This window comes from Argopecten irradians, chromosome 16, assembly GCF_041381155.1.
Source record: "Argopecten irradians isolate NY chromosome 16, Ai_NY, whole genome shotgun sequence".
Classification (NCBI taxonomy): domain Eukaryota; kingdom Metazoa; phylum Mollusca; class Bivalvia; order Pectinida; family Pectinidae; genus Argopecten; species Argopecten irradians.
This window is the reverse complement of record NC_091149.1, coordinates 30,950,119-30,969,962: the sequence shown is the minus strand read 5'-3', so window position 1 is coordinate 30,969,962 and position 19,844 is coordinate 30,950,119. Positions and strand designations below refer to the sequence as shown.

The window sequence follows — 19,844 nt, the reverse complement described above, 5'->3', positions numbered from 1 at the left end:
GGTCAGCATGCTACAGATCTAATCATATATCTGGACCTTCTAGAAAAAAATTGCACTTTTGAACTTTGACCCTTATTTCCAATCGGAAGGTATCGTTTTACAGGAAAGTTTAAAATTAGTTAGTTCCTCCATTTCTGATTCTATATAAAATATCCAAAACAGAAAGAAATTCGGCAAACCGTTTACGAGATATTGACATAAGTTTAAAACCGGAAGCGCGGTCATAGCGGCCATATTGAGTTTTGGTGACAAGTTCATGGGCATATCTCTCCTTTTCGGAGATCCTGTGTATGCAGATTTATGTGTGGAAGAATAATAACAAGAGGCCCAATAGGCCTTACCGATCATCTGACTGTTAATACTTTTTTTCTGTACTCATAATTGGCTCGTCATGTATATGTAATAGCATTGTCAAAACATATATAAAGAATAAAAAACAGTCTTTAAAGATAATATTTTTGAATATATAACAAAACAAAAATAACCAAAGAGTTGTTTAATTTTAATATATATAGTGAATTAATATTTGTTATCTTGTGTGTATGATAATGTTTATCTGTTTATGTTATATTTCGTGCCTCTGTCACGCAGCCATTTCATCATCGTACAATTATGTTTTTTCCTTTTGTATAATTATTTACACATATATATATTCATTCTTTTATTTTCATTTTGGCATTAGATTGTATTCTCCTAATTTATACTATTTCAAAATATTGAAGAAGATACTCTGATAGAGTCTATTAGATATTTAGAGGTAAGAGAGGACAATCATGATTTTGAAGAATTAGATGAAAATAAGAAAGAGTTAGAAAAAATAAGGCAACATAAACTGAAGGGTAATATCATACGTTCCAAAGCCAAATGGATTGAAGAAGGTGAAAAAGCTACCAAGTATTTGTTAAGCCTAGAAAACCGGAACTATACTTCAAAAATAATTCCAGTTATAGAGAAAGATAATGGAGAAATCATTTCAAAACAAGAAGACATTTTAGATGAAGTACGATTATTTTATGAGAATTTATATGCCAGTAACAGTAATGAAATTGAAGATATTGATCTTGATACTTTTTTAAATAATGATAATGATGTTCCAAAACTAAATCAGACAGAATCTATGTTGTTAGAGGGAATTATTTCTATTGAGGAAGCTGCTAATACTTTAAAGTGAATGAAGAATGACAAAAGTCCTGGTTCCGATGGCTTCACTGCAGATTTTTTAAAACGTTTTTGGGGAAAATTAGGACACTTCATTGTTAGGTCTATTAATTATGGTTTTATAAAAGGGGAATTATCTATAACTCAAAAGCAGGGAATTGTAACATGTATACCAAAGGGGGATAAACCTAGACAATTTTTAAAAAACTGGAGACCAATCTCATTGCTTAATATTGTGTATAAAATTGCATCTGGCTCAATTGCATGTAGGTTGAATTTTTTTCTAAACAAATTGTAAGTAGAGATCAGACAGGGTTTATTGCAGGTAGGTATATAGGTGAAAATACTAGATTGATCTATGACATTATGGAATTTGCAGAAGATATTAATATTCCTGGTATGCTTTTAATTATAGATTTTGAAAAGGCTTTTGATTCGGTTAGTTGGAAATTTATTAACAGGGTTCTCTCTTTTTTTAATTTTGGTCCCGAATTTGTAAATGGATAAAATTCTTATATAAATCAAGGTGGAAATCTTTCAAACTTCTTTGAAGTCAAAAGAGGCTGTCGTCAGGGTGACCCTATTGCTCCCTATATATTTATTTTATGTGTCGAAATACTTGCGATTAGAATTAGAAAGAATAAGAATATCAAAGGTATAAATATAGAGAGTATTCCAATAGTTCTTTCTCAATATGCGGATGATACTTCCCTTATTTTAGACGGTAGGAAAATATCTTTGAAGGAATCTGTGAACGAGCTTAATAACTTTGCAAAAATATCTGGTCTGAAAATAAACAAAAGCAAAACACAAGTTGTGTGGATTAGTAGTAAAAAATATAGTGATGATATATATTTCCCAGAATGGAATTTGCAATGGGGTATAACAAAATTTACAGTTTTAGGTATAGACTTCAGTGTTGATTTACATAGAATCCCCAGACTAAACTATGATAAAAAAATAGTTAAACTTAAATACCTGGAAGAAAAGAAATATCACACCTGTTGGCAAAATACATATTATCAAGTCTCTTCTGATATCTCAATTTAATCACCTATTCATAGCATTGCCAAATCCGAATAGCCTATTTAAAAAAAATGAATACAGAACTCTATAACTTTTTATGAAATGGTAAATCTGAGAAGATAAAAAAAGATATAACTATTAAAAGTTTTCATGAGGGTGGACTTAAAATGATTCATTTAGAATCCTTTATTGACTCCCTGAAACTAACATGGATACGTAGGTTGTACACATCAGAGGGAAAATGGAGCTTGTATTTTAAAAGGTTTGGTAATGAAAACATATTAGCGCATTGTGGTAGTGATTATATTTCAAAATGTCAACAAAACTGTGAAAACCTGTTTTGGAAAGATGTTTTCAAAAGTTGGTGTAAACTTACTTTAAAGTCTGAAAATATTAAAAACAAAAATGATAATGTACTTTAAGTTCCTATTTGGCAAAATAAATCAATAAAAATTAACAATAAAAGTTTTTTTGATAAAGAATGGTTTCAGAAGGGTGTTGTAGTCCTGAATGATATGATAAAAAATAGTGAAAATGTTGTGTTTTACAATCTATATGAGTTTAATCAGAAATTTAATATGCATACAGATTTTCTTACGTATCAAGGTGTAATCAATGCCATTAAAAAGACTTTCTCATCAGATGAAATTTCCAATAGGATTTTAAATTACCCATTCATCCCAAAAAACTTAGAAATATTTGTTAAGCATAAAAAGGAGCAAGTGATTTTTATAAGGAACTTTGCCAGAATACTACTGTTGCTACAGGAAGAAAAACATGGGATGATATTTTTGGTTCTGACAATCAAAAATGGAGACAAAAATACATTATTCCTTTTATCAGTACCAGAAGCACAAAATTGCAGTGGCTTCAGTTTAGAATTAATCAGTATATTTTAACCACAAATTCATATCTGTTTAAAATAGGCCTTGTAGCCACTCCTTACTGTCATCAGTGTAAAACTGAAATTGAGACTATAGTTCATGCATTATAGGACTGTGTAAATGTTCAGTTATTCCTATCAAATTTTGAATCCATATTAGAGATGCTTTTAATTCCATTTTCGTTTAATAAGGAATCTTTCATTTTTGGACTCGCTAATTGAAAACAGATAATGTTGTCATTTTAGTACTAAAGCAACATATTTATAGTGCTAGATGTCTCCAAATTGGTTTATCAATGAATGCGTTCAAAAATCTTTTGAAGGATATGTACAGGACTGAAAAATACATTGCAACGACCAAGGGTGAAACACATATTATGAAATTTGTGATTGTTGTTGGTTTTGATTTTACTATTGTATCAAAGTTAACTTTTATGTTTAGATTTTAGATTCTGCTTTAGTTGTTGCCGGTGAATTTTTCTTGAGTACAATATATACTAAAACTAAAATGTACAATAAGTTGTAGGTTTAAATAGTTTAGCCTTTTTGACCCCTGTGACCTTAAATGAAGGTCAATGTTATGTATTTGAACAAACTTGATAGCCCTTCATCCCAGAATACTACGGACTCAATATCAGTACCTTAAACCTTTCGCTTAATGAGAAGTCGTTTAAAGATTTCAGCCTTTTTGACCCCTGTGACCTTGAATGAAGGTTAATGTCATTAGTTTTAACAAACGTGATAACTCATCATCTAGGCATGTTTCAGTCCTTATATTAGTACCCTGGGCCTTTCGGTTATTAAGAAGTCGCTCGGCTACAACGTTTACGGACGACGGACGATGATGGTGACGATGACTGTTTATCATCCTGACCTAGATGACCTAAAGAACAGAAAAAAAGCAATAGGTCTTTTCACCAATAGGTGAAAAGCTTTAATTATCGAAATAAAAACGGATCAGCCATATTGTTTTAGAATTTACCCAATAGAAAGATATTCATAACTAGCATCGTCGAGTTATATCAACATAAATAAAATTTTAACATGCATGATAATCTTTGTGTGAATGGTGATCTTAGATTAACAATCCGTCAACAATAATTTGAATTTAACAGACAAACATTTGTAATCGATGCATCTTACCATGTCCAGCAGAATATGCCATTTCAAGTTTGTGTCCGATGGCTTCTATGTCGCGGTCTGAACCATCAATATATGTACAAATGCGCATTTTTCTGTCTAATTGGCAATCGTCGATTTTGAGTATTATTGCGTAATTCTGATGTTTATTGTCTATAGCAAAAATGTGGGCGAAATCAACCTCTCTTTTGCAGAATTCACTGTTTAAAAAGTTTGTAGATACAACAAACAAAGCTTTTTCACTTCGATCCATTGCTTCGGAAATGTTGTCCATCACAGGTGCTCCTATTGTAAAGTCTCTTTCTGCTACCATACACCTTTTTAAATAAAAAAATTACATTTCCAATATTATAGTATTATCAATACTTGAAAGACCTGAAAAGAAGATTAGAATTTCTTGGACAGACATATCCGCACTTCCTGTGAGGGTAAGATAGATGGTTGATAAATCTACCTTAGAAAAACGTATCTCCACCTTAAGTTCAAATCATTCATTTCATCTGTGAACATTTGCTGTTGTATAATTAATAATCTTCAATAATGACTGGTTAAGGCGGTAATCTTGACCAAACATTTGTTTACGCTGCAGTCTGTAGTAAAGACTGATATTTTTAATTTAAATTACATGTAATGCAAACACTGTTTATTAATAACAAGAGACCCATGGACCTAAAACGGTCACCTGATATTTGATTAAAAAATAGTTTTGGCATTACATTAAGCTTTATTCATATAAACTAACATGATCGTGTTTACAAGGTTCAATGATTATTATTGCAAAGTGCAATAAATCCGTAGTTAAGTTAGAGTTGAAAAAAAGCTGATTTTCGAACTCGTCCGAGATCTTCCCAATGTAAGTCTACATACAAAGTTTAAATTAAACTGGGTGCATACTTACTCCAGTTATCACGTTCACAAAGGACCAATAATACTTATCAGTGCCGTAAATTATTGTTAAATCAAGCTGATTTTCGAACTCGTCCGAGATATTTCCAATGTTAGTCTACATACAAAGTTTCATTAAGCTCAGTTTATATTTACTCAAGTTATCGCGTTCACAAGTTCCAATAGCAATTATTATTTCAAAGGGCAATAACTCCGTATACGTAAATTACCGTTGAATCAAGCTGATTTTCGAACTCGTTCGAGATCTTTCCAATGTTAGTCTACATACAAAGTTTCATTAAACTCAGTTTATATTTACTCAAGTTATCACAACCTCCAATAATAATTATTAGTGCAAAGGGCAATAACACCGTAAATTACCATTGAATCAAGCTGATGATTTTCGAACTTGTTCGAGATAATTCAATAGTTAGTCTACCTACAAAGTTTCATTAAGCTTGGTTCATGGTTCATATTTACTCAAGTTATCGTGTTCACAAGGTCCAATGATATTTATTAGAGCAAAGGACAATAACTCCGTAAATAATGTCGAATCAAGCTGATTTTCGAACTCGTCCGAGATCTTTCGTATGATAGTCTACATGCAAAGTTTCATTAAGGGCCCACTAACTTTCCGAAATGGCTTTTATTTTTTTAATGGAAATATATAACGAGATTAATAATTCTATAGAGTCGCAAAAGTTATCAACTTACCGGTAATACTACACTTATCATCACCTTCTGAACAATTTAAAATGTTGATTTTCATAACGCTGGTCGTCTTATGTTTCCCACCGACGTCCTAAATACCCGGTGGTAGTTGATTATCACTGCGACAGAAGGCAAAATAGCGAAATGAAACCCAACTGTCATCGTATATTACGAAGGATATCTTGCATAAGCTTTCATGTTGTAACTTCTTCTTCGGCCATTAGTATATTTTTTCTTATGTTACCTATGGTTTTTAGAAACCTTTTAAATTTTGCTCCGCAAAGGTAGTGGGCCTTAAAGCTTAGTTTATATTTACTCAAGTTATTGCGTTCACAATTAAATGTTAACGCACGACGGACGACGGACGACGCACGAAGCCGGACAAAAGACTATCGCAATAATTCACCATGACCTGTGGTCAAGTGACCTAAAAATATGTTCGATCTGAAGTTTTACTCCGTGTGTTCTGACAAGTATGCCCATCGGCCATTCACGTTCGACCACAAACAGTATGTGTTGGTTTGTTTTTTGTCAGATCCTCTTATCCAATGCAGTGATAATAATGATCTATGTTTTAATCAGATTACCGTTTCTGTAAATGTTTTTTGTTTTGTAAAAATCGCACTCAATATTTTCTATCGCAAATTTCATTTTCCGGAAATTTGATAGTATGCCTTTTTATATAAGTTTGTCCACGCATGCTCTGTTGTAAGTCCCGGAAACAAGAAGATGACCATGTGCACTAAAGAAGTGAAACACAACGACTTATACTTAAATAATAGCTGCTGGTTGTGAGGGAATAAGGTAAATATGTGTATTTTATTTTGAAATATCGTGATGTAATGTTTACGATTCTAAGGAACCTGTATGTTCCTCTGTATCTATCATATTTGATTATATTATTGTTGAAGGAATTGACGTTCGTTCCCGCGTATATAACATGCGTGTCTAAGAGTTACGTCCCCTCCATAAATAGTTTATAATAACGTTTCAACATTCTAGCTAAGATTACGATATTCTGCATTTGATGTTAAATGATGTAACTATAATATGTTAAGTATTTCATATATGCATAGATTATTGAGATAGTGTTAATTATTGCCATATAAGTGTTAATTCTGGTCATTTATGAGATCATGTAGTATAATAATTTTCTCAGATATTTATACTTTCGATTTCAACTGTTTCTCGGAATAACTCCCGGTTTCACTTTACTTCTTGTAATGTTTATGTTGACATATTTCACAATATTCATGCTAGCTTTATATTTATTATGTGTAACAAATTTAACGCTTATCATAGTTGTTACACGTTTGAGGTTTGTAATTACATAAAATTAACGGAGTATATTAAAGTTACTTAGTAATCGGTATCAAATATATGTACATTTACTTTGCTAACGAAACGTAGTTAAAATATAGTTATTAGTATTTTCAGTTTCTACGTTATATGGAGTTATGGAAAAAGGGAAACGCAAGAAACATAATTCCATATATAAGTTCTTGAATTGTATTTATACACGACCAAACTAGCTACAGTTTCATATACAATTAATGGTTTTGCTCACTAGCGTGTAAACTTGTGGATGTTAAGTAAGCTCCAGAAAATGTAGGAGGAATTGGCTGTCAGTGCAAATATCACCTGAGATCAAGAATTGGTAATACCCTGACATTAGTAATGCTTACAGGCAATTAGAATCCAGTTTTATGTGCCATGATTTTCATACTGACGAATCAAGAAGAGCTTTCAATATGTTATTCATTACCTAAAGTTATCAAAATTTTGAGAATTACACTAATTACAAGTTAAAATTTTACAAATAAGCGCTGAAAATATTTGATTTTTGATTTTTGCATACTGCCATATATCATTATACATTGCAAGTACACACAGACAGACCATGATGCCAAGTTGTTGTCTACAATTTTATGTCACATTTTAACAGCGTTATTAGTAATTATAAAGTGACCTGTGCAGGTGTGTGATCATTCACTCATACTTGAGGCTTAAAATAGGAAATTTGCAAAATCTATGTGTTGTAACAGGCACCATGCAATAATTACGTCACACGTTTCGCTCTTTTATGGCTCATATAACTTACTACATGATTTTATCGCTGTGTCCAGCTTCTTTTTACCTAACATAAATAACTACATGTATTCCAAAAAGTTTGAAAAGACATGATCTTTAGCGAGTGCATTTTGAACTGTAAATAAAACATGTAACTAACGAGAGATTAACATCATAAATAACAGTCGCGTGTTGTTTTTCTATTACTCTAGATAGGAATATCTGCAATAATAATTGTACTGGTGTGTGTTCTTTTCCATCCCAGGGTAAAGACAAGCTACACGTGATCACATGTGCTCACACAGGGTAAGAGAAAAAGAATTATTCACACTCTTTTGGTTGAGACAAGTAATCTCAACCCTGTGGATAAGATTCTTAAGCTGTCAAAAACTCATGTTTGACAATTAACGGAGCTGAAAAATTCTATTAATCCCATGGGAATCTTTAATTAACACCGCATACTGCGTCATATCTTTCTACTTGAAATAGGCAACTATCTGTATACGGTAAATACAATGCAAAATGTTGTTACAGTACCTGAACCGTTTAACGTTCCCAAATTTGCGTTTCGTTTGCGTTATTTCCGATATAATTAGCAATCGTTAGCGTTAGCAATCGTTTATCCTCAATCGTTATCGTTTGCGTTAGCAATCGTTAATCGTTAGTTGCGTTTACAATCGTTTGCGTTAGAAATCGTTTGTGTTAATCGTAAGAAGGATACACGGGAATACACTTCCGCTAACCTTAATAGCTAAAAATAGAATCAAATGCCAGTGAGTTCATTTTTTTCTCTGAAAATATTACTTTTACCACAATCTGATTAGAATAAGACTGTATTGGATAAGATGATCTGACAACATCCCATAAGGGGTCATGTCCAGGCGACCTTTGGAATTGGCCAATCAAATTGCTGCTGCCAGAATCTTCAATGTGACTTTTAGGGGACGAAATTGTTTGAAAAAGCTGTCAGAATTATTTTCGTGTACGAAGTCATCTCGCTATAACAGCGCAACAAAGCTTATTGTATATGTATACTTGGAAGAAATGGCGTTGTCAGTTGAGGTAGCAATGTGTAGAAAATGCTTTTAAACTGAAGTGAACGTGGTACAAAGGTCATCCAAACATGACCCCTCTCAGATTGCGTTTACCGCTTCTTGTAGTAGCGATCATCATAACATCTGTGAAATTAAAAAATGAATAAAGTGTATTATATTGCATTTTATTACTCATTTGGTTGTATATATGTTTGTTAGATGTGGGTGAAATAAAAATATGTAACCAGATCGCATACATGACGCTGCGATCCTTGAAAACGATCTGAAGTACTTCGTATTTAAATGACAGACCTTTTTTGATTCAGTCAATTTAAAGGCATAATAATAGATGTATTAATTATCAAAACCACAAAACGTAATGTGATTTTTAAAAAACTTTTTTATCATTATCAGAAACATAAATGTCTATATGTTTCTGTTATTATCCCCCGTGTCCATCTGTCTGTCTGTCCGTCTGTCTGTAACACTTCGTTTCCGTGCAATAACTCTAACAAATGTAAACCGATTTTCTTCAAACTTAGTAACAAGATTAAATGCCTTAAGGACTCGTCCAAGTTCGATGGCGACTTTCAACGGAGCTTATTTAGCGGAGTTATAGATCTTTGCTTTGCTTTATAAAACTAATATTGTTAAAACTTGGTAACAAAGTTAAAGGCCTTAAGGGCTTAGCCAAGTTCGATCGCCACTTTTAGCAGATCTTAATAAGCAGAGTTATGGCCCTTTGATTTAATTAAAAAAGTCATTTTCTGCCACTTCCGTACAATAACTGTAATAAATAGTAACCGATTTTCTTCAAATTTCGTAACAGGTTCAAATGCCTTAAGGGCTTGGCCAAGTTCGATTGCCACGGCATGTTTCAACCAAGATTAAACCTAACCTCAATAATGTTTACCTACAATATGTCCTGAAAGCGGGGGATGGAAATTCCACGAATTTGTTTGTTTTTATTATTTTCTGCGAAAGCAATTCAAATATTAACGAAAATGTCTTATAGAATATCAATGTCAAAAGCATTGTTTTAAAAAGGATCCGACAACAAAAAGATTACATAAGAAAATAGCTAAAACAGGTAATAAACTATTAATACAGACACGCTGCGTAATATTGTTCTTGTTATGTTAAATACTATCAATTATGTTCCAAGCGTGACGCGTACGGGTATTGTACCTGTAAGTAAAGGTCATTGCATGGCTTTCGAGTAATAAGGGATTTATTACACCCGAGCGAAGCGAGGGGGTAATAAGTCCCGAGTGACGATAAATCATGCAATAGTTGACTTACTGCATGCTTTTAAACCTCGAACAAAAAGACAGGCTGATCGAAAAAAATTCCCATCTTTCTATCACTATACCCTGCTCCCCCGTTGTTCTCTAGTTTGATTTACCTGTACATATTATGCTTGTGAGCACTTTTCAGTATTGTCCATTGTAAGGAGCACAAGGAGTTTAACCATGTGTAAAGATACAAACTTTGATTCTGCGAAATGCTGCATCAAAATGATTTTAGGAGATATGTTCAGTATGGAACAATTGGATTATTATCAAGCTCTGTTAAGCGATTGCAAGAAAATAAGTAAACAACAAGAGGCCCAGAGGGCCTGTATCGCTCACCTGGTTTGTAATGCCAAGTTATGTTTAGGTTTATTGTTTCTTTTCTAAAGGAATTTAAATATTTACCTCTATTTCCGCTATCAGTCCCCGCCCCTCCTGCCCTCGGGGGGTCAGAGTCAAAATTTATACAATCTCTATTCTCCTTCCCCCAAGGATGTTTCTGGCCAAATTTGGTTATATTCCATGCAGAACTGTATGACTAGTAGCGATTTAAAGGATTTACCATTATTTCCCTATTGGGCCCCGCCCCTCCTGCCCCCGGGGGTCATAGCCAAAATTTACACAAGTTCTGTTCCCCTTCCCCCAATGATGTTTATTGCCAAATTTGATTACAATCCATGCAGAACTCTAGGACAAGTAGCGATTTATAGAATTTACCTCTATTTCCCCTATTGGGCCCCGCCCCTCCTGCCCCCGGGGAGTCAGAACCAAAATTTATACAAGTTCTGTTTCACTTCACCCAAGGATATTTGTGGCCAAATTTGGTTACAATCCATGCAGAACTTTAGGACAAGTAGCGATTTATACGATTTACCTCTATTTCCCCTATTGGGCCCCGCCCCTCTTGCCCCCGGGGGTTCAGAGCCAAAATTTATACAAGTTTTGTTCCCCTTCCCCCAACGATGTTTATGGCCAAATTTGGTCACAATCCATGCAGAACTCTAGGACAAGTAGCGATTTATAGGATTTACCTCTATTTCCCCTATTGGGCCCCGCCCCTCCTGCCCCAGGGGGGTCAGAACCAAAATTTATACAGGTTCTGTTCCCCTATCCCAAATGATGTTTGTGGCCAAATTTTGGTTACATTCCATGCAGAACTCTAAGACAAGTAGCGATTTATAGGATTTACCTCTATTTCCCCTATTGGGCCCCGCCCCTCCTGCCCCCGGGGGTTCAGAGCCAAAATTTATACAAGTTCTGTTCCCCTTCCCCCAACGATGTTTATGGCCAAATTTGGTCACAATCCATGCAGAACTCTAGGACAAGTAGCGATTTATAGGATTTACCTCTATTTCCCCTATTGGGCCCCGCCCCTCCTGCCCCCGGGGAGTCAGAACCAAAATTTATACAAGTTCTGTTCCCCTTCACGCAAGGATATTTGTGGCCAAATTTGGTTACAATCCATGCATAACTCTATGACTAGTAGCGATTTAAAGGAAATGTTGACGGACGGACGGACGGACGACGGACGCCGCGCCATGACATAAGCTCACCGGCCCTTCGGGCCAGGTGAGCTAAAAAAGAAATTGGCGGAAACTTTAAATGTAAGTAAATTATTTAAGATTATATGTGCTTTCAATTGATAAAATGCATATTGATTAAAGATGCTCCACCGCTGACAAATAGTATTTTGTCACTATCAAAAACAGGAGCAGACGATTAAGTCTTTTTCTTCAGTTACAAAAGTTACTTACTTTACACCATTACTACCATTGAAAATTTTGAACGTCTAATTTTACTTCAAGTTAAAAATATGAAAAATAATGAATTGCATCCCGAAAAAAATCCGTGGCACTATATCCTATATGGAATGAAGTACTGATTGCGCATGCACCAAAGGCAAAACAAATTATTTTATATTATGTTTTGTGTTAATTAGACATATATATACACGATTAAACACCATTTATTGTTCAAATGATGTCGGCGGTGGAGCATCTTTAATACAAAGGCATCATTTATTGATATAAAGGTTCCCGAAGAGTTAAATCTTCCTTACAATATGAAGTTGCTATCATATAATAATTAATTGAAATAAAAATTAATGAAGCTTTTTTGATGTACATTTAAATAAATGTGATATTCTTATTGCATTGTATTTTTTAAAATTTGGCAGCATTGGTTAGTTGGTATATTGATTAATCTAATCATTATATATAATTAGAACAAAGTGAGAAATGATTATCTCCCCTCTCTTACAGCATTTGTTACCATGGTCGACTGCACAAATGTCCAGCCCCTGTCATGGTCATGTAATAATCCTGATTGGCCATGAATGGGGGTTATAGTGGTGTCAACTGTGGTAGTAAGTATTTATTGGCCACACTTTTCCTTTGTGAGAGGTTGGAAGTATGCGGTAAAGGTATATACATGTACGTCAGGACAGGTGTTACCCTGTATGTGTCGACCCCCTGTCGCTGGTCACGAGCGGAGTTAACCTGTAATTAACACCTTCTTGAGAGGGAGATTACCTTTTTCCCCAACTTACCTGTGCCCAATAACAGGACACTTTACGTATTTCTTATTTGAAAGTTTTGATGTTTACAATATGTTTTCAACAATATCAATTACGTTGGGATTAATTAGCTTACATTGTATAGATAATTAATTTGTTTAAACTGATGTGATCAAATAACTTTATTTCTTACACCACTTACAAATGTACGTACAAAATCTGTCGCAATGCAATTTTTTCATCTCATCAATGTACATACTGTACATGTATGCATGTGCATCGCTGTCTTCACCGTCGACGTTGTCACCAATGATCATGTATAGTAGAATTACTTTGAATATACATAACTGGAAGTTAAATATTTTAGTCTCTATATATTTATCATATGCATGAACTATATTATAAGAGAACTGCAAATGACGAAACACGAATTCAAATGTTCAATCTTTGTAACAGTAGCTGCATGCAGCGTATGTACGTACATTTGTAAATTTACGACCCTAAGATTGAGGCCTAGTCAATTGTAAGCAATGAGCTTTTATGTTCACATATACTGTATATATATGAATGCACACCCTAGTAATATAATCAGTTATGACAAAATATTCCGAGATTACATTTTCCATGGCAGGCGAAGAAGTCTTTCGACAATCTCAAAAACAAAACAAACTGAAACTTGTAATTGATGCGGGGAACACTGTAAAATGTAACTTATTACAATTGTTGAGTTATGAAATATCGATAATAGAAATCAAGCATATAGACGGGAATTTGATTGAACTGCATTTAAATGTGTGTGCGTGAAAATCTGTTATAATTATTTCAATATCATGGTGATATTTAACGTACCAGTATACGCTTGATCGTTTCACTAAAATTATGACATTGTGACAGGTAATATTATAAACTAGATTTGATCGCGATCAAAACACGGGATTTCCACCTATGTAATGATATAAGTAATGTTAGCGAACAGACGATTGCTTGAACGAACGGACGATCTCACTCAATATTAATCAGAAAGCGTTTCTTACGAAAGTAGTCTGGTCCAACTGAAAAACAGATTTAGGGGAATCCCCCTTTGGGCGCAAGATTTCATGAGGTGAATATATCGGAACCTGCTGATTGGATATATTCAGGGTACATCAGTTAATGGTTAATGTGTGGGTCGGGCAATACATGTAGATGTAAACTTTGTAAAGAATTTTGAAGTGAATTTGTTTGGTTCTGTGGTTTCAAAACTGCCGGGTATTTTCCCAAACATAGCACCGGTTTTGCTTAAACATCCAGTGTCACAGGTGACAGCTCTGCCACACACATAAAAGGTTTTAAATCTGTCAGTTATTGGGTTTGTGCATTACCTGTTTTGTTTGTTTGTTTGTTTGATTAAATGTACGTCCTATTAATAGCTAGGTTCACGTAAGGACGGCCTCCCATGCATGCGGTGTAGCTACACATGTACATGTACGTGTATTAACGCAAATATGGCGATTGTGTACATTGTTGGTGTAGAACTTAAAACATGTCGAAATTAAAGTATTCACGTTGGGTATAGGTAACAACCAGCCCAAATGAAAAAAAGACCTTCGAAACGGCCCGTGTGTAACGAAGATTGAGCCCAGGACAGAATTTTAACCCGGCCGCTGAATGGCTGGCTATATTATGAATTTCAAAATTAAAAATGTTTTCTGACAGGTAATTATTCATTGATAACCTTGATATGAATTTGGAAATTCAGATTGAGATTTAGGTTCAAAACATCAATTTTGATAATGAATAGGTAGAACATTAGAATTTCAGGTTTTTTTAAAGTGCAAAAATTCTCCTTTTCTTTTGAAGATCATGGACAAATGGGGAATAACTCGTGGGGGTAACTCTTACAATTAGAGTTTTAGTATTAGATACGGATTATCTCCCTTTGGCCACAGGCCACATCATGTACATACACACGTATACAACACCCAACGCACAAAATAAAATCGCTGAAAGGACAATTTATGTTCGATACCTCCGCCATTTTGAATCATATGACATTGAAATTGGTCAATATATGTGTCTGAGAGCGTGCCCTTTCACATTCGATTCAAAACCTTTCTCTTGGAAATTTCTTAAATTACGGTAAAATTTACGTTAAAAAAGTGAACGAAACGCCATATTCAGAGGGCTGTATTTCCGCCATTTTCTAATTACTGATTTTGAAATTATAACCCTGTACTGACAATATATCAATGTCTACATTTACATAAAATCAATACCTTAAATTAAATGAGAAAGGCCCTACGAGCTCACAAATTACGGAAAAAAATAAGGAAATGGAACAAATTTACATATTTGAAGAGCTATATTTCCGGCATTTGTCTATATAACCCATTTATTATCCATAGCTTTTGAAGACAAAAGTTCATACAACATAGGTATGAAAAATGAACATTGTACATACAGGTTTAAAGGCGCTGAAACGCGTGCCGCAAGGACAAATATAAACTAAAATTTCGATTTTGATGTCCTATATCTCCGCCATTTTGAATCATATGACCTTGAAATTAGTCATTTTATGTGTCTGAGAGCATGCTCTTTCACATCCAATTCAAAACATTTCTCTTTGAATTTTCATGAATTACGGTAAAATTTACGTTAAAAAATGAACGAAACGCCATATTCGGAGGGCTATATTTCCGCCATTTTCAAATTTATGTCTTTAAAATTAAAAACCTGTACAAACAACAGACCAAAGTCTACATTTACAAAAAAAAAATCCTACATGAAATGATAAAGGCCCTACGAGCTCACAAATAACGGAAAAAAAATCAGGAAATGAAACAAATTACCATATTTGGAGAGCTATATTTCCGCCATTTTTCTTAATAACCCCTTGAAATTCATAACTTTTGAAAACAAAAGTTCTTACAACACAGGTACGAAAAATAAAGACTGTACATACAGGTTTAAAGGCGCTGAAACGTCTCGTGCAGGGACAAAAGTAAACTAAAATTTCGATTTTTGATGTCCTACTTATATCTCCGCCATTTTGAATAATATGACCTTGGAATTGGTCATTTTATGTGTCTGAGAGCATGCCCTTTTACATCCTATTCAAAACAATTCTCTTTGAATTTTGATGAATTACGGTAAAATTTACGTTAAAAAATGAACGAAACGCAATGTTCGGAGAACTATTTTTCCACCATTTTCAAATTGATGACTTTGAAATTACAAGCCTGTACAGACAATATGCCAAAGTCTACATTTACGAAAAATCAACACCCCAAATTAAATGACAAAGGCCCTACAAGCTCCCAAATTACGGAAAAAAATAAGAAAATGAAACAAATCGCCATATTCAGAGAGCTATATATCCGCCATTTTTCTATATAACCTCTTGAAATTCATAAGTTTTCAAAACAAAAGTTTATACAACACAGGTACGAAAGATCAAGACTGTTCATACGTGTTTAAAGACGCTGAAACGTCTCGCGTAGGGACAAATATAGACTAAAATTTCTATTTTTGATGTCCTATATCTCCGCCATTTTGAATCATATGACCTTGAAATTGGTCATTTAATGTGTCTTAGAGCATGCTCTTTCACATCTAATTCAAAACAATTGTCTTTGAAATTTCATAAATAACGATAAAATTTACGTTAAAAAAATGAACGAAACGCCATATTCGGGGGGCTATATTTCCGCCATTTTGAGTGCTTTGTCTTTGAAATTGAAACCCGATACAGATATTATGTTAAAGTCTACATTTACAAAAAAATCAACTCCCTACATTAAATTATAAAGGCGCTACGAGCTCACAAATTACGGTGAAAAATAAGGAAATGGAACAAATTGCCATATTTGGAGAGCTATATTTCCGCCATTTTTATATATATCCCCTTAAAATCCATAACGTTAGAAGACAAAAGTTCATACAACGGAGATATGAAAAATCAACACTGTACATACAGGTGTTAAGGCGCTGAAACGTCTCGCGCAGGGACTAAAATTTCGATTTTTGATGTCCTATATCTCCGCCATTTTGAATCAAATGACCTTGAAATTGGTCATTTTATGTTCCTGAGAGCATGATCTGTCATATGGGCCCTTCAAAACTTTTCTGTGACAAATTTCGTTTTTGACCTTTGTTTGACCCCGTAGCGAACTCTTGACCTTGACATAATCTCTGATAACATGGCATGGGAAAAGCACGCGCAATGTCAAGATCTGTCTGAATAACAAAACGTGAACGATGTACACCGAACGGTAATGAAGTTATGAGCGTTAAAACTTCGTTCCAAAAAAATTGTTTTTTACGTCTATGACCTTGACCTTGAACATTTTTGTAAAAAATCGAACGTACATTTCAAGATCTGATGTACATTCATAACGTGTCCAAAGTTGAGCGTCGTACCTTATTTCGTTCCTGAGATATCCTGCTAACAAGATTTGTGGAAATAAGAAAAAAAAAAGAAAAATAAAGAATAATAATAAGAAGAAGAAAAAACAGAACAATAACAATAGGGATTTCCATCCTCAATGGAAATCCCTAATAAAGTGTTGTTGTAACAATTTGTTTGTTATTTCTTAAAATATCGGATAAATATGAGACTTAAAATGATACAATTCTCTCTTAATACATACAGTTGTACACGTAATTTGTAAACGTACGTGTAAAGTGGAAACTTCGTATCGAGTACAGTCGTGTTTGACTTCATCGTATTATTATCAGTAAAGAGTTGTAACAATTTGTTATTTTTTAAAATATCGGGTAAACATGACACTTTAGAATAATACCTTTATCCCTTAACACGTACATTTGCACATGTAATTCATTTTGTAAACGTACATTTTGTACATGTTAAGTGGAAACGTCGCATCAAGTACTGTCGTCTTTGACTTCATCGTGTCAATATAGTTTTCATACGCAAATGGTTATATGATATACAGAAACTAATATCACCAATGTAATTATTTGTAGGAAAATTAAGTAGTATTTAATCCTGTACATACTCCTGTTTTTCTTATATATTCGTCTGTATTTCAAAACGTCAAAATCCGTAATTTATCCTAGCCAATCGTTTTGCGTCAATCGTAAACCGGTATTGCGGTAATCGTTAATCGTTAGCAAAGCTTGACGAGCGATTTTTTTTGCGTTGCGTTTGCGTTAGGCTGGTAACGTTAAACGGTTTTGTAATTTATGGTACCTAATTTATATTATTTAACATATTATAATGATATATTCAAATTATTACATATGAAAGAATACATAACTGTTTGTTTATGTAATAAGTAAGGTTTGTTTATGAAATAAGTAAGGACAATATCAAGATTAATATCTTGAATCTAAATTAACTTCATCTCATTCAAATCCATTGATATTAATGATATATACCATCTTCAATGATAGTACAATTATTTTATTACTAAAACTTGAATATAATATCCCTGACTGGATCCAAAAATACATAGGTGGATGACCACTGGCAAATAAGCCATTATGGACATTTAGGTCTGTTTCCTATGTGTGGATGGATCCAGTCATTTATATTATATTCTAATCTCTAAATTATGATTATATATATTTTGAAAAACAATAAACTTCGCACATAAGTATATTGGAGATGATATCTTAAATACTGTCCTTATCCCAACATTATTCATTAATACAATTGCTACAGTATATGTTCCTGAATGTTTAAAATTAGAATTTTGTTGAATCATGTATATACTCATTGTTACTAGGAGAAAACTAATATAGGCAATGCCTGTTGTTTAATCCTTTTTCGTTATTCTAAATACAATTTGTTGAAATGAAATGAAACGGTTTTGTACTGTAATAAACACGATAACATACCGTTATGGACTTTATCACATTATCTTTCTATTGTGAAATATACATACTATGTTCCTCGCGGAGTTGATACTTCACATTGCTTTTGACATCTTACCTGAATTTTAGGTTTTCCTCAAGATGTTGATGTAATGTTTTTACGAATTCTTTGTCCTCAGAGCTATACGATATGAAAACGTGATAATCCTTATTTGCTGGCAAGGATCTGTCGTTGGTTTCAACGTCATCGTCTGCTGTCTCACTGTCTAAACTAAGGAGTGGTGCCGACGATTCATCCATAACTTTCCCTTTAAATGTACGTTAATACTTGAAAATAGAAGAACAAATGGTGATCTAAATAGGTAAGGAGTTATACTTATATGTCGCGTTGAAAATCAAAATGATTTATTAATACGAACGAAATATGGTTTGTATTGTAACACCTGTGTAATTATTGACCTTTTTTGTTTATAACGTGAGTTAAAACAATTACGTAGACGACATAACAGCAATAAGAACCAAGCTGCTAAATTCAAAACACAATTCAAATATATATACAATTTTATACAGGGATGGTTTACAATATGTAAAAAGGAATAATTGGTGGTGGCACAAGATTAATACACGAATTTAGTGTTTCTCATCTGTATTGAAATGCACTGGTATAATCCTTGATCCTTCCAGTTTCCGAATTACTAATGTTTACAAATTCATGAGGAAAATGAATGTCCACAGATAATTTGTAAAGTTCCAGGCAATATGAATAAATCCACACAATGCGTTGTAACAATCCACTGATAAAGTCACAATATATCTCCCAATAGAATCTAATATAGCACTATACGATTCTTGATATGTTTAATTACAGGTCTCATTACAGTTCTGATTAGCCTTGGACAGCTGGAGTATATATAGCTAAACCCTCATTCAAGAATTTTGGAGAATCTTCTACGTCTAGAAATATCTAACTAAAAACAGTAAATAAATAAACACACAGAACTTTCTGGGAAAAGATTATTCTAGATCACTACTTATAATCAACATGTTTACGAACATATTTGTTTATACATGATAATATTCTAAAAGTTCTATAACCTTAATTAATGATATGATCTTAGGATGTATTGATAACAAAGCTATAGGAGTTATCTCCCTTATCCGATAACTACAATGTACATGTATTTAATTAGTGTCATAATAAGATAATCAGCCAATCAAGGAATCGATGATACGGCAACACGGGGATCCCGAGGGAGTGAAATTAATTACGTCTTTACGGGATTGTAACATCACATATTACAATCTCAAAAGGC

The 19,844-nt window shown here is 33.6% G+C and overlaps 2 protein-coding genes across 2 annotated transcripts in view; both read right to left on the bottom strand.

Annotated features, from left to right (window-relative positions):
• The window catches only part of LOC138310705 (uncharacterized), a 35,233-nt gene that overhangs the window by 14,091 nt on the left and 1,298 nt on the right, over positions 1-19,844 (bottom strand). The window contains exon 2 of the mRNA XM_069252039.1: positions 18,650-18,839. The gene's annotated coding sequence lies outside the window, so the exon portion shown is untranslated. The remainder of the gene's footprint in view (positions 1-18,649; positions 18,840-19,844) is intronic.
• LOC138310156 (toll-like receptor 2) lies at positions 3,868-18,831 on the bottom strand. The gene is made up of 3 exons (XM_069251281.1): positions 18,650-18,831; positions 4,211-4,524; positions 3,868-3,950 (listed from the first exon to the last, which is right to left on the bottom strand). Exons 1-3 carry the CDS (start codon positions 18,829-18,831, stop codon positions 3,868-3,870), a joined length of 579 nt encoding a protein of 192 aa, XP_069107382.1.